Source organism: Peromyscus eremicus, chromosome 7 (assembly GCF_949786415.1).
Source record: "Peromyscus eremicus chromosome 7, PerEre_H2_v1, whole genome shotgun sequence".
NCBI classification, from domain to species: domain Eukaryota; kingdom Metazoa; phylum Chordata; class Mammalia; order Rodentia; family Cricetidae; genus Peromyscus; species Peromyscus eremicus.
This window is the reverse complement of record NC_081422.1, coordinates 46,596,673-46,611,184: the sequence shown is the minus strand read 5'-3', so window position 1 is coordinate 46,611,184 and position 14,512 is coordinate 46,596,673. Positions and strand designations below refer to the sequence as shown.

The window sequence follows — 14,512 nt, the reverse complement described above, 5'->3', positions numbered from 1 at the left end:
ATCACTCTATGTGACAGGCCACATTTGCCTCCTTGGTCAGTAAATTAACTCAAATTTAATAATCGCTTATATTTCAGTTCAAGTTTTAACTTTCAAAAGAAGATGAATTTTTATTGGGCACATATACTTGTGGATTTAATGTTTATCCTTTTGTTTCTTAAAACATTCCAAATCTATAAGGTGATTAAAATTAGAAAAAAACAACAAAATGGGAATTACTCCAAACCACAACACTAATGCCAAGCCATTTTTCTATACATAATAAAGAAAAACTCCAATAGAATGTTAAGTTTAAAAGCAGTAATTCTAGTTAAAAAAAAAAAACTCTCTAGATAAAAAGTAGAACATTCTGTAAAAATGTCTTTGCTTTTCAAGATCAGAGAAATGACTACCTACTCTCAAAGACAGAAAAAGTAACAATTCTTGGCTTTTAAAAAGTTCAGAGGAGAGCTATTCCTCTTTTATTTAAGAATATTCACTAAGTATTAGTGAGAGACTATCTAAAAAGGAATCTACGTTCACAGTGGACTGCTGAGATACAGTTTTAGGAAGACTAATGGTACTTAGCATAGAATGCAAAGAATATCACAATCTTAACAGTGAGAGGAATCATCAAGAGTGAAACTCTATCTTCCTCGGGAAAGAGAAAATAGACAGTGTAAACAAAGCAATGCCTGGAAATCCCACATCACCTTCAGATGGCACGAGTCTAAAAGTCACCGTGACCTCTACAATGTAAAAGGGGGATAAAAGAGAAGTCTAGGAGAATTCAAACTTTTTTCCTAAGATCAGATAGTTCATGGCTCAAATTATAATTTCAAGAAATATATGAGAAAACCATGTTAAATAACAACAGTGGACCTCAAAGGCATGAGCTTTTGTCACTTTATTGTTAACCAATGAATATTATCCAAAATTAGAGATGTAATTGTAATTTACTTGTACAACATGAAATTATGCTAATGGGAAATTACCAAATACTCATTAGTGTGTTTTTACATTGCTATATGAACATGTGCTCTCAACTGCTAATGATAAACGTTATAATTGGTTTAATCTCTATGAAAACCCATATTGCAAATGGCTGTTCCTTTAGAAAAATCCATACAGCTTTAAAAATGGATTAAACCCATTTTAATACTAATCTACAAATAGACTATTAACAGCAAATATAACTGGTAGCCTCTCAACACTGTAACAACTGGTGTAGCAATGATAACGTACACAATGCAGATAGGGGAAAATCCATAGGCAGTCAATTCTTCCAGCAATAAGGACTATTGCTCTAGCGCTTTGGGAAAGTGAATGCTCACGTTTCAAAGTAGAGCAGTAAGACCTACCACCTCTCCCTCTCATGTATGGAAAGCAGGGACATTCCCTCAAAAATGATGTTGAGCATGTGCACAACCACTGTACAACAGGCACTTCAAGGTTAACCAGTTGTCTTTTGTCCTACAGAGTCCAAAAAATATATTAAGCAAGGCCTTTCCTTTTCATAATATCTGCCCAAATTATTCCTTTTAAAGTCAGCAAAATCAGACACAAGTTGAATCTACTGTGCATGAAAACTGCTTAATAAAATGGCAATTGTAATAGATAAATGTAAGTTTGAGTGCATAATACCAAATGGAACGTAGCTGAACCACACAGAGAAAACAAGGCTTTCTGTATCTTCAAACTCAGGTGCTTCATGATCTAAGAATATAAGAGCATCTTTCTAGCTGGAAAGACTTCAATAAGACATAATTGAAATAGATTTGTTTTTAGAGACTGCAAATAAAATAAGCAGTGATTTAGAAACCAAATACACTAAAATGATGTACCTATCCCACCAAAAATAAAGGATGAGAATCCTTCCCATGCTGCAAAGGCGAGGTCTTTCTCATAAAGGGCCACTCCACTTCCTCAGACACAGACCACCCCTCAGGAAACAGCATACCAGTGAGAGCATACAATCTGAACACACATCAGAGCCCCACGAGTCAACAAAAAGGCAGTTAAAACATTAGCACTGGAATTTCAAAGTATATTCAATGAAGGACATGATTGAGACTGTCTACAGATGACAGACACGCAGCGTACACACACACTGTGTGTGAACAGTCACCACAGGTATAGAGTGAGGTAGCATTACTTTCTTGGAACTGATGCTATCATCTGCTGCCCTTGCAGAAAGGCCCAGGTTTGTTTGTTTTTTAACAATTAAAATCAGTTATCATCAACAGTATCTTCTATTAGACATGTGTTTCTAAATCACCCTAAGAACAAACCTTGAATTTTTTTCAGAGACCACTTACTCGCAGACAGTGTTTCATCAATAATTCTCCTAGGAGTGCTGCCTGCTGGGTCCATCTCTGAGGTGGCAGGCAAGTAAAGCCACCCAAGGATTACAGGACATGATCCACCAATCACTCGAGCAGGCATGACAACTGTACTTGAGTAAATGGAAAGCCAACGCCCAATAACGTGATGAAGGGATTTCTACAATAATTAACCACCTCTGCATACCGTGCTGTTCAACGTTCTCATCGCCTCGTGATACAGTCTTCTACACAAGGGCCGCTGTCTCATCTACCTGGGTCTGGTTACTCCAACACCTCATTTTAAATACCTCCAGTAAGTGATCTGTATGACATCAGAATCATGGCTCTGCCATGACAGGGCATGAGAAGGCCATACTGAAAAAACATGAGTGTGAACATGGAAATGTATGTAGGCCAAACATGGAAAGGGCAAATAAAAATGAGTTCATTAACTAAACATGCATTGAAATGTCCACTATTATCCTAACATGTACACAGTGCTCAAAGCACACATACACATTTATCAGACAATGTCATTAGTGTCAATATTCAACTGAAAAAAAAAATGAAACAGAAACAAAAAAATGAAACATGTACAAAGAGGTGACAGAATAGCATTATCCATTCCCTGGCCAAAAGAAAAATGACCAAACATGACAGCACACTGCCTTAATGCTGAAGAGCGCCCCTCAGAATCCTGCTAGTGAGCACAGTCAACTGGTATGAGTGCTTTGGCAAGGTGGGATGCATTCCATCGCATCTGCAAAGGCCTGATTTCTCTGGTGGTGGTTCAGCTTATGAAGGACATGTATCACAAGAACAGCTCTCACATTGCTTCAAACTCATCGATGCGCTGCTTTGTATTGCCTTGTCGAATCTGTCGGAGAGTCTTGTACTTATCACGGCCTGCTTTGACATTCTCAGCATGAAGAACATCATTCTGTGTTTTCTTGGTTTCATCTCTGGCTTGGGCTAACTCTGAACTTAATGCCTGCATTAAAAAAAAAACAAAAAAAGTATTACTATTAAAGTTTAAAAAATTATGAAAATAGTTTAAAGATGCAAAAATACATGGACAACAAATCTGATTCTTTACTATATGATTAATCTTTCCACTGTGGAGTAGTTTTCTGGATGGTATACAAGCTTCATTTTTTTTTTTTAATTTCATATGCATTGGCATTTTGACTGCATGTTTATGTCTGTGTGAGGGTGCTGGATCCCCTGGAACTGGAGTTATAGACAGTTGTGAGCTGCCATGTGGGTGCTTGGTCCCAGGTCCTCTGGAAGAGCAGTCAAGCTGTTCTCTTAACCACGGAGCTGTCTCTCCAGCCCCATAAGCTTCTTTTTAGTAACTATGATAGGGAGGAATGCCCAAGGCTTTGTTTTCTTTAGTCAACAGCCATATTTTATATATTCTGAACTGCTTTAACTTTTTTTTTCTTCGTTTTTCGAGTCAGGGTTTTTCTGTGTAGCTTTGCGCCTTTCCTGGAACTCATTCTGCAGCCCAGGCTGGCCTCGAACTCAGAGATCCTCCTGCCTCTGCCTCCCGAGTGCTGGGATTAAAGGCGTGCGCCACCACTGCCCGGCACTGCTTTAACTTTCTTAATCCAATACATGAACTAACTGATCAAGTTCAAGGCAGTCATTTTAAAGAAAAGTTAATATAAGAAATAAAATGGACATTTTTCTCTAGAAATCTTAATACAGTTATTGTAATTATCACTTCTTTATTAAGATTTCACCAACTGAAAAAATTAGAGAGGTTAGTTTTTAAACTGTTGAATAATGCTGAAATTTCCTATTGACCTAATAATGCACATTTAATAAACTGATCTTTTAGTTTTAAATATAAATAATTCTGATGACAGTATTTTAGAAAAAGGATGAAGTATCAAGTATTGATCATTGTTTTAAAGACTAACTTCATTTACACAGTACTAGAATACTTTCTTCCTTCGAAAATGAGCCAATCTGTAACTGAAAACTCACCAGCTAGCAAAGCCCCTTGCTAACAGGGTTGCATGACGGAAGGAAAGAGGAATATCACTTCAGGACAAATACAAACCAGTCACAAGGCTGGCCTGTATCAGGAGTCGGACATTTGTAAACTGATTTCCATGGAGACTGCAAGGGTCTAAGTGCACCCACGGCTGCATCCGTACCTGGAGCTGCTTCTTCACACGTTCGTTTTTCTGGGTCTCCGTCACCCGCTCCTCCTCGCTCCGGTGGTTCATCACCCCCTCGCTGGACAACTCTGCACTGGCCTCGGCACTGTTCTCATCATGCTCGTCATGCTCGTTTTCTGTGGGAGGAACGACTGGGGGAGGGGGAGGGGGAGGAGGCGCAGACATCACCGTTTTTAACTCTTCTTTGGTCTTTTCCAAGTCTTCCTGAGCTGCAAAAGCCTGAACATTGAAAATAAGTTTGTGAAACTGGGAATAAAAACAATTTATTCTGTCTTGTTACAAAAACTACATTCCAGAGTAGTAATATTAAGTCCTTTTAATAAAAAGCTCCATTTTCAAAGGATTCCAGTAGGTAGGAGACATAAAAATTTTACAAATATCTCCTGATTAAAAATATTAATACAAGTTTATTCTTTGTTGCTGTAACCATTGTGCAAATGCTTGGTGGAAAACAACTTAAATCTGTACAATGATGAGAAATGACATACTTAATAGATTATATCTGGAGCACAAGCAGAAACATAAAACAGTTAATGGAGGAACCAGGCTGTCATTACTCTAATGGTCCATTAAATCACTCACTTAACTAGATAATTCACCTCACATGATACAACATGAAATATCTAAATCACTGATGATTTGGGGGACAGTACTTCCTGGATTGCCTAGAAAAGTCTCACTTTGCAGTCTTGTCCTATGTCCTATTAGGAGTATCCTATTTTACTCTCACAGGGCTCCTAAACTATGGAGGTCTTCTATAAGAATCAGCCAGGCGGCGGTGGCACATGCCTTTAATCCCAGCACTTGGGAGGCAGAGCTAGGCGGATCTCTGCAAGTTCGAAGCCAGCCTGGTCTACAGAACGAGATCCAGAACAGGCACCAAAACCACATAGAGAAACCCTGTCTTGAAAAACAAACAAACAAACAAACAAACAAACAAAGCTTTAAGAATGACATTTCAGTTTACAGGAACTACTCGTGATGTAAGATGGAGTGAATGAGGAAGCAATTAGACAAACACCTAAGGAAGGGCAGTCTACAAGTCCCTTCAGCAAATCAGTATGAGCAGAGGAACTACCTGTACCGTTAGGATTTAAACAAACAGGATCTAAACTCCTGCTCTCCACATGGCACAGCAAACCACCTACAAACTACCAAACTTATTGGTTAAGTTTTGGAATCTAAATATAATCTAACATTAGATGAGATAAAATTCAATAAAATGGAATTATATAAAGAAGATTTCATTTCAAACATATATAACTGTATACATTAACATAGGAAATAGGAGAGGATATATGCTAATGTTTTAAAATAATGTCCTAGTTTGTAGGACTGTCATTTTATTTTTAAATTAACTTTTGTTGATTTGTGTGCATTTTTAAACTGTTCACAGGACTTGCAGTTGTAATACATTTTAAGTTTGTATGACTCTAAAGTTCATAAATCTCTCTCTAAATAGGGTCTATAAAATTCTCATGACAAAAGCAGTATAACAGGGAGATTAACCCTTTTACCCTTTTAATTATTTATATGTATTTTATATTTTTGCATATATACACATGTAGTGTGTCAAAAGAGCTCCAATAAAGACTGAACTGCCTCAAAGAAATTTAAGAGCAGGAAAAAAAAGCATTTTATACAGTAAGTGTTTGATTGTAGAAAAACCATCACATATTACATGTACCTTCCATGGGTATAAAATTATAACTGCACAAAGGGGGGGGGGCTGGAGAGATGGCTTAACGGTTAAGAGCACTGGCTGCTCTTCCAGAAAACCTGGGTTCAATCTCCAGCACCCACATGGCAGCTCACAACTATCTGTAACTCCAGTTCCAGGGGATCCTCACACAGACATACACACAGGCAAAACATCAATGCACTTAAAATAAAAAAAAAATATCACATTACTTAAAAAAAAAAAATTAAAACTGCACTTAAAGTTGATGTTATTAAATTAAACTCATTATCTTTTCTGTACCACCCCTCCAATTACAAGCTTGGTTTTTGCACTTGTGAATTCTCATTAGAAATCTTAACAGTATCCACTGCTCCCTTAAGATTTATAAGCAGTTAAAGGTTGCTGGGGAAAGGTGCTCAGGAGACCCACCCCTCCCTAAGGAGCAGGAAGTTAATGGTTGCTGACCTCCGTGATGTACCCACTGACAAGCTGACCACGTTCCTGTAAATAAGATTTTACCCAAGCTCTGTAACCCTAACAAACTCACTGGTCCATTAAAAAGAAACTAATCCAGGAAAGCAGAAGGGGAGATGCTAAGTGAGAAGAGCAAGGGTATCATGGGAGTGGCAGCGGACTAGAGAGTAACTAGGGGAATATGGTCAGACTATAGTATACACATGTATGAAAATGCCAATGTCCACGTAGAATTAAAGCATGCTAATAAAACAATCTTCCTTCACAGCAAACCCACAACCCTAATTCAAGCTACCTCCTGTAATTGGTTGTTAGGTCTGTTTCAGTTACCAGAGAACGCTGAATTCTTTCCATTCTTTCATTTTCACTACCACATCCTTCGGGCACTTATAAGCACCCGATATCCCAATCCATACTTCACAATGGTAAGGTTTGGGTTCTTTTTTTGTTTGATTTTGTTTTTATAAAATCATACTTGACTGTGTTGTCTTCTCAAATCTTCAGAACCTGTTTATCTACACACACACATCCACCAATTTGCATCAGTAGACATTTGTTTAAAGCCCCTATAACTCAGTTTTCTATTATCCAAGTGATACCTGCATCTTCTTTTTTGAAGTCACACTTGACTCTTGGCTATTCCTACTTCCTCTACTCAATTCTTTTCTGTCTGGAACAGTCAACAATGCGTTTCAGCCTTTGATCATTTCCAAACTAATCTTAAAACTAATTTCAAGACCCAACCTAAGAGCTTCTTACTTTCTCAGACATCTGTCTGGTTCCCCCTGGTGGCCAACCCTTACACAGTCCCAGGGGCTGAGCATACACCAATCTCACATCACCTGTAGGAAGTAGGCAAGCCTACTGCTGGCTCACTAACAGAGCAGCTAGTCAGTAGACGCTAGCACACAACAAAACAAGGATTACTTTGTGTTGCCACTCAGTAGCTTCCTCTTCCTTTTTCTTCTTGGCTTCCTCTAAAAGTGCAATCTTGGCAGTGAATTCGGCAAGTTCTGCTGCCTAAAATTAAAATATTTATATATTGTGAATGCTAGAGACAATATTTTTTTTTTTTTTTTTTTGGCTTGCTTTTTTTTTTTTTTTTTTTTTAATTAATTTATTTATTATGTATACAGCGTGTATGACTGCAGGCCAGAAGAGGGCACCAGATCTCATTACAGATGGTTGTGAGCCACCATGTGGGTGCTGGGGATTGAACTCAGGACCTCTGGGAGAGCAGTCAGTGCTCTTAACCTTTGAGCCATCTCTCCAGCCCCTAGAGACAATATTTTTAATATTCCCTCATGTTCAGTCAAAATCTTTTCAGGTACATGGTTGGGCTGTTTCAAGTTTCTCTTGGTCTTCCATTTTTAAAAAGGCAGTATTTCCTGATGATCTTAACTAGTTCGTTTGAATAGGTACTTGAGATAACGAGATAATACAGGGGCAAAGTTTTTTTCTACAGACGAGCAGTTACTTATGTTTCGGTAGGAAGAGCTTACAATGTGCAAGAGCTTGCTTTAGAAGTTTACCATTAAACAAACAAAATTACACAGTATTCTGTAACTGGAAAGGCACTTTGTCATCAGCCTCATCCGACTCCTCATCAGTCCTATTTTCAAAGAGGAAAAAAAACTGAGAGGCTCAAAAAGGAAAGGACAGGTGTGGCATCCCACACCTGGAAACCATGCTCTCTTGGTACTTAGGAAGTAGGAAGAGATGGTCAAGAGTTCAAAGCCAGCCTGGGTTAGTAGCAAGACTTTGTCTACACACAAACAAGATTCAAGATATGCAGTAAATAAACACTTGAATTAATAAGTATATTTAGAATCTTCTCTGTGTCACACTCTCATTATTTGGAAGTACATTAAATAAAAAAACTCCAACCAATCGTAGCTTATAGATGTCACCCAGAAACCAAACACACTATGTCAATTCATCTAAAGCACGAGATATCACATGTCCTACTGTGAGCCAGGCCAAAGCTAAAGTCAGTGTTTCTCAACTTCTGATTCATGACCCCTTTTGGAGGGTTGAACGACCCTTTCACAGGGGTCACCTAAGTCCATCAGAAAACATACATATTTACATTATGATTGCTAACACTAGCAAAATCATAGTTATAGCAACAAAAATAATTTTATGGTTGAGGGTCACCACAACCTGAGGAACTATATTAAAGGGTCACAACATTAAAAAGGTTGAGAACCAGTGGTCTGAGCGAATGAAAATCCTTTTGTTGGCCACTAGCTCCACTTGAAAGGAAACATAACCATATGTGAGAGAAAATTATTTTCAATTTTAAAAAAGGAAATACATAATAAAAAACACATGGACCTGCTTATCCTGTTTGGATTTACGTTTGGTTTTTTAATTTCTTCAGGCAGAAAAATGTTCAGTTTCTGTCATTTGTTACTATCCCTTCAGCCTGCTTTTTAGAAGGTGTCATACACTTGGGTGGTTGTCATGCCACCACATATTTAGTAAAGTTTTACTTTTCTGAGAACACACAGGGCCTTACCAGCTGCTCCTGGTTCTTCATCTGGTCAGCAGCTTGCTTGGCTATGGCGGACTTGGCCTCCTCCGCAGCCCGTCGCTCCTTATCTAGCCGCTCTGCCTCCTCTTTTGCTCGTTGGCGCTCCTGCTCCAGTTCCAGAGCTTTCCGAGTCTGTTCTTCTAGTTCTGTCAAAGGTTTTACCCGGCCCACAGACATGGGTTAATTTCAATCATCCTCATTACAGCAAGATGCCAAAATCTGTAGTTTCTAAAGATCAGCATGTGTCTAAATACACAAACACTTCAATTTTAACCTTATAAAGAGTAGTAAAAATTACAAATTATGTATTTCAAAGCTGCAAGGACACTGAAAGTCCCTTACAGTTCAAGCTGTGTAGAAGCACATACTGAATTTTTTAAGTATCTGTAATTGTAAGTTTTGATCTGGGGAACTGAAACGCTGGGGCCTGGGTGGAATAACTCAGCAGGAGGCACCTGCCTAGATGGACAAGGCCAAGGTGCAATCCTTAGTGCTGCCCAAAAGTAAAGACTGACACTTTATCTCAGTTAGTACCATATTTAGAGATGTCTAAATAAATGCATTTGAAGACCCAGAGGGCTAGGGCTATATAGATCAGCGGTACAAGTCTTGTCTAGCACACAGGATGCCCTAGGTTCAATCCTTAGCATCAGGACAAAACAGTAAGTCTTACAAAAACTAAGCCGGGTAGGGTAACCCTTACCGGAAATGCATGAGGATCCAAAGTTTTTTGGATTGTTTGTGGGGATTTTCAATGTTCACTGTACACAGTGAAAGAATGTAGCTAAGACTCAATCTAACATGAAATCCCTTGTTTCAGATGCATCTCATGTGCAGGACCTCAAGGTAACCTGATGCAGTACCTTCAGTGTGCCTAGGCTGACTGAGACCTGCCGCATGAAGTCAAGCGTGCAGTTGTCACTCGTGACATTATTATTTAAGTTCAAAATATTTTGGATTTAGGGATATTGAAATCTTTATTTTTTTAATAAGTCATTAGCAATCTTGAGAGGCTAATTGTAGATACTAAGTTTAAAAAGCAATTTGACATAAAAGCTCTTATGTGACTTATGAATTACTTTAGGGGAGGGAAGGAGAGGGAAAGAGAGGGAGGGAGAGAGGGGAGGGGAGAGAGAGAGAGAGAGAGCCCCCCTAAGACATAATGAAGTGGCTGACAAGCATTGTAATCTGTGCATGTACCAAGCACAATTTTTTTCTTATCTCAGTAAACTGAGTAAGAAAATATTACTAACACAAAACCATTTTTACAAAACCTAGATGACTTTAAAACATTAAATTTAAGCATTATTTTGGCAAGTCTTACTAAGAATTCTGTGATAGAACAGAACGTAATGTCCAAGGAGACTGCTGTGTCCTTTAGAGAGATAAAAGCAAACTGTGATGACAAGATTGTGCTTCTTAATTTTACTGGACTTGATCAGAACCAGCATAAGTAATCCCACTTAGAGATTGGGGAGATTTTGAGATTAGAGAAGAAAAATGACTCTGGTATGCATGTCCATCAACACATGCTCAGTTTCAAAGGTAGGAAATTCTGAAATATATTCCAATATGGATGAGTCTGGCAGGTATTACACGGAGTGCAATAAGTCAGTCACAAAAACACTCCATGATTCCACTCACTGACAGCCAGACACAGACAGAGAAGGGTATATGCTGAATGCTATGGCTAGAGGGGACTGGGTAGCTACTGCTTAACAGGCAGAGGTTTAGCTTTGCAGACTGAAAAGGGTTAAAGGTAATTCTTCATATCCTTAAACCATATACTTCAAAACTGGTAGTTTGGTAGTATGCCAAATTTTTGTTTGCATAGGAAAAAAAATTATAACAAAACTCTTGTAAGTTTGGATTACAAATTAAATTTTAACATAAATACTCCCTAATGTTATTTTCTATCAGCTTTCTGTAGTATCAACTTAAAAACAAAAACAAAAACAAAAAACCCCATAGGTAGACTCAATAGCTTTTTGTGACAGAATTTTTTTTAAGGATTTTAAAAAAGATTATACAATAATCTATCTTTTGCAGGGAGGTGGTGGCGCACGTCTTTAATCCCAGCACCCAGGAAGCAGAGCCAGGAGGATCTCTGTGAGTTTGAGGCCAGCCTAGGCTAGAGAGTGATTCCAGGACAGGCTCCAAAGCTACACAAAGAAACCTTGTCTTGAAAAACAAAACAAAAATCTATGTTTTAAAATGTTAGAATGAACATTGTTCTAGTCTCACCTACAAAGAAAGATTTGGTAGTCACATGACCTTAAGTGGAAATGCTCAGCTTTTACTAGTGCACTGGAATCTTAAGGGTTAATGAACGCTGGCCTGTGAACCAAACCCAATGCTATTTTATTAACATTTTATGGAGACATCACCACCATGCTCATTCAGAAGTTACATTACTGCTTTCACACAATAGCCAAATCGTGTAATTGAGACTGCGTAAATGCCTAAAATATTTACTGAATTAGACCATAAGTGAGTCAAGACTGGTAAAGGATTTGATAAGAACGATAAATACTACATACTTTCCCCCATCTGGTTCATAAAAAAATCTAGAACTTTCCATCTTGGGGGTGTGGCATGAAGTTTATGAGGTATGTGACAGAGCTTATTTAAAATATCAACTCTTTCAAGACAAAGGTTCAAAGTCACAAAAGAAAAACTGCTTATGTACCTACTCATGTCAGAGGGGTGTGTTTGGTCATAATATTTAATAGAGAGGTGATAGGCAAAGGTAATGTAAATTCCAAACAATAAAATTTAAGGAAGCTTCCCTTTCTCACTCATATTTGAACCCCAGCATTACATGATTTTGCAAGTCAAATGATTTCTCACCCCAAGCACCAAGTTTAGAACCTACTATTAACGTTGTAGTAACAAGTAAAAAAAAAAAAAAAAACCTACATGTCTTAATAGACAATACAATATAGCCCAAAACATTAAATTTTTTTCTTTCTGTTTTGTAAGGCAATGGTTTAATCAACTACATTATTGATTTCCTGGAGAATACACATAATCTTAGAAGAAAAAAAGTAACAGTTCAATAATCACAGTTTTTAGAAATCACAGAACACTATAGTTATGCATTATTGGCTAAAAAAAAAAATAGTACACCTAAGCAGTGACAAAGTTATTATATGTCATCATAAAAAGAGTGAAGATTTCAATGAACAGTATAATTTTTTGGACACAGTAATTGTAAACAGTAAGGCACAAATTTTTTTTTGGCCGGATACAGTAGTGTGCAGCTGCAGTCCTGGGTACTTTGGAAGACTGAAGCAGAACCATCAGTTGACTCCAGGAGTTCAAGCCCAGTCTGGGATAAACAAGACCTCCTCTTACACAAAACACCCTAGGATATATGTCACATGTGCCTTTTGTGTGACAAATGAGAACCCGTTTTCACACGTGGACAAGGGCAAAGCTACATAGCCTGGGACGAGTACTCTACTGGGCCAGGAGGACAAAAAAGAGGGTGCAGAGCTTGAGACTGGAAAAGTACTAGGAGGCAAGGGCCTGAAAACAGGCCACCAAGAAGAAAAGCCTCATCAAATCTGCATGCTGTTTTCCTTTGGAATACTTGCCAATTCCCCAAATGTACACATACGTACATTACCAGGAAACACACAGAAAGCATGTAGGAAACTACAAAAGCAGGGAGAGAAATCACACTCTTGTCAAACGACAGCACTTGATGCTAACACAGACAAGCCCTTGTTATCATCTAGGCTACCATCTCCTTGGGAGAAAATATTTGCTAATCATGTACTTGACAAAAATTTTTATCCCAGACATATATGAACCCTTAGAACAACAAGAAATCCCATTGCCCAGTGGGGAAAAAAATTTGAATGTTTTCCCCTCAAAATAAAGAAATGGCAAGTAAGCACATGGAAAGATGCTCAGCATCATTAGGCACTGAGGTGTCTAAGTCAAAACCCTAAAAGCACTGTAATCATTTAGGAAGATGATAATCCTAATATAAACATTAACACATCCTGGAGAAGATGCAAAGAATTCACACATTGCTGTAGGAATATAAAGCAACTTTCAAACCAATTAGGCAGTTCCTCAAAAATGTAAGTCAATATGGCCAACTATATGAAAACATTAAAATACATCTGTACATGTACATTCGTAAGTTATACACAACACAGTGAAATAGAAACAAGGCAAGTGCCTAAGAACTGATGAACAAAAAATAAAATATAAAATATTATTCAGCAATTTAAAAAGAATGAAATGATCATGTATGTTTCAATACAAATGCACTTTGAAAATACCAGGCTAAGTAAGAGAAACTAGTCACGTGTACAGAAAAGGCAAATCTGTAGACACGGTGAATGGATTAACACCTGTCCATGGCTGGGAGGGGTTACTGGGAGAACTTAGTTGACTGCTTAATGGGTATGGGATTTCTTCTTAGAGAGGATAGATTTCGAAAATTGATTGGGGTGGTAGCTGCACATCACTCTGAACATATTAAACATTTTATGGCATATTAGTTGTATCTCAAAAAAGCTACCAGGGTAAAAAAGATAAAACTAAATCTAAGACCTCAAAAATCAGTGACAAAATTTACACAGGGAATGACAAATGACTGCAAAGTAATAAAGAATGCCACAATGTTCATTATTTTGTTCTGGCAAGCTACAAGAATAAGACTGTACAGTTTACATGATTTTGGAACAAACGACTGAGGCTTACCCCTAACAGGTGTATACAGACCTCTCTATTAGTACTGAGGTAGTCTCTAGGTTTTCAGAAAACAAAACTAACTAAAAACAATCTTGGAATGCTAAGTTAACGATTATTTCCACTTCAGAATTTAGGAACCTAAGAAAACAAGGATGCTAAAATGACTAACTCATGGTCATATTCTAACTTGATGACAAAATTAAAGCTTGTTCTTAATTGTAAACAGTACTATCTAATATTCATCATATTATCATGCTGACTGCTCCTCCACAGCCATTCAAACTACATAAAATGATTCTGTTTAGGTTACTGTTCCATCTTCCATCAATAAAGTGTATGCTGCATCAAAGCTGGGACTGCATCTATATCCAGTTTCATGCACCCAGTGCTTATTACATGCCCAGAATTAATGAGATCACTAGACCACAACTCCTTCCTACAGCTTGTCTTACAGAAGTTAAACTTACTTTGTTGTTTCTTAGAAGAGTAAATGAATGTCAGATCTGGTGACAGTACCTTTCAGGTATACCCAATATATCTTCAAGACGTCCTAGGACAATTGCTCTTTGTTCTATTTAACAAGTCATTTGAAATTACAGCTTCAATAAAAATTAAA

The 14,512-nt window shown here is 37.8% G+C and overlaps 1 protein-coding gene across 2 annotated transcripts in view; it reads right to left on the bottom strand.

Moving 5' to 3' along the window:
• Positions 1-871: 871 nt before the first annotated feature.
• Rdx (radixin) overlaps positions 872-14,512 on the bottom strand; it is a 48,428-nt gene continuing 34,787 nt past the window's right edge. For both annotated transcript variants that reach the window (XM_059267883.1, XM_059267882.1), the window contains exons 11-14: positions 9,169-9,329; positions 7,575-7,667; positions 4,469-4,711; positions 872-3,294 (exon numbers count right to left, since the gene is read on the bottom strand). In XM_059267883.1, coding sequence (XP_059123866.1) covers positions 3,130-3,294; positions 4,469-4,711; positions 7,575-7,667; positions 9,169-9,329 — 662 coding nt within the window. In that variant the 3' untranslated portion in view covers positions 872-3,129. The remainder of the gene's footprint in view (positions 3,295-4,468; positions 4,712-7,574; positions 7,668-9,168; positions 9,330-14,512) is intronic.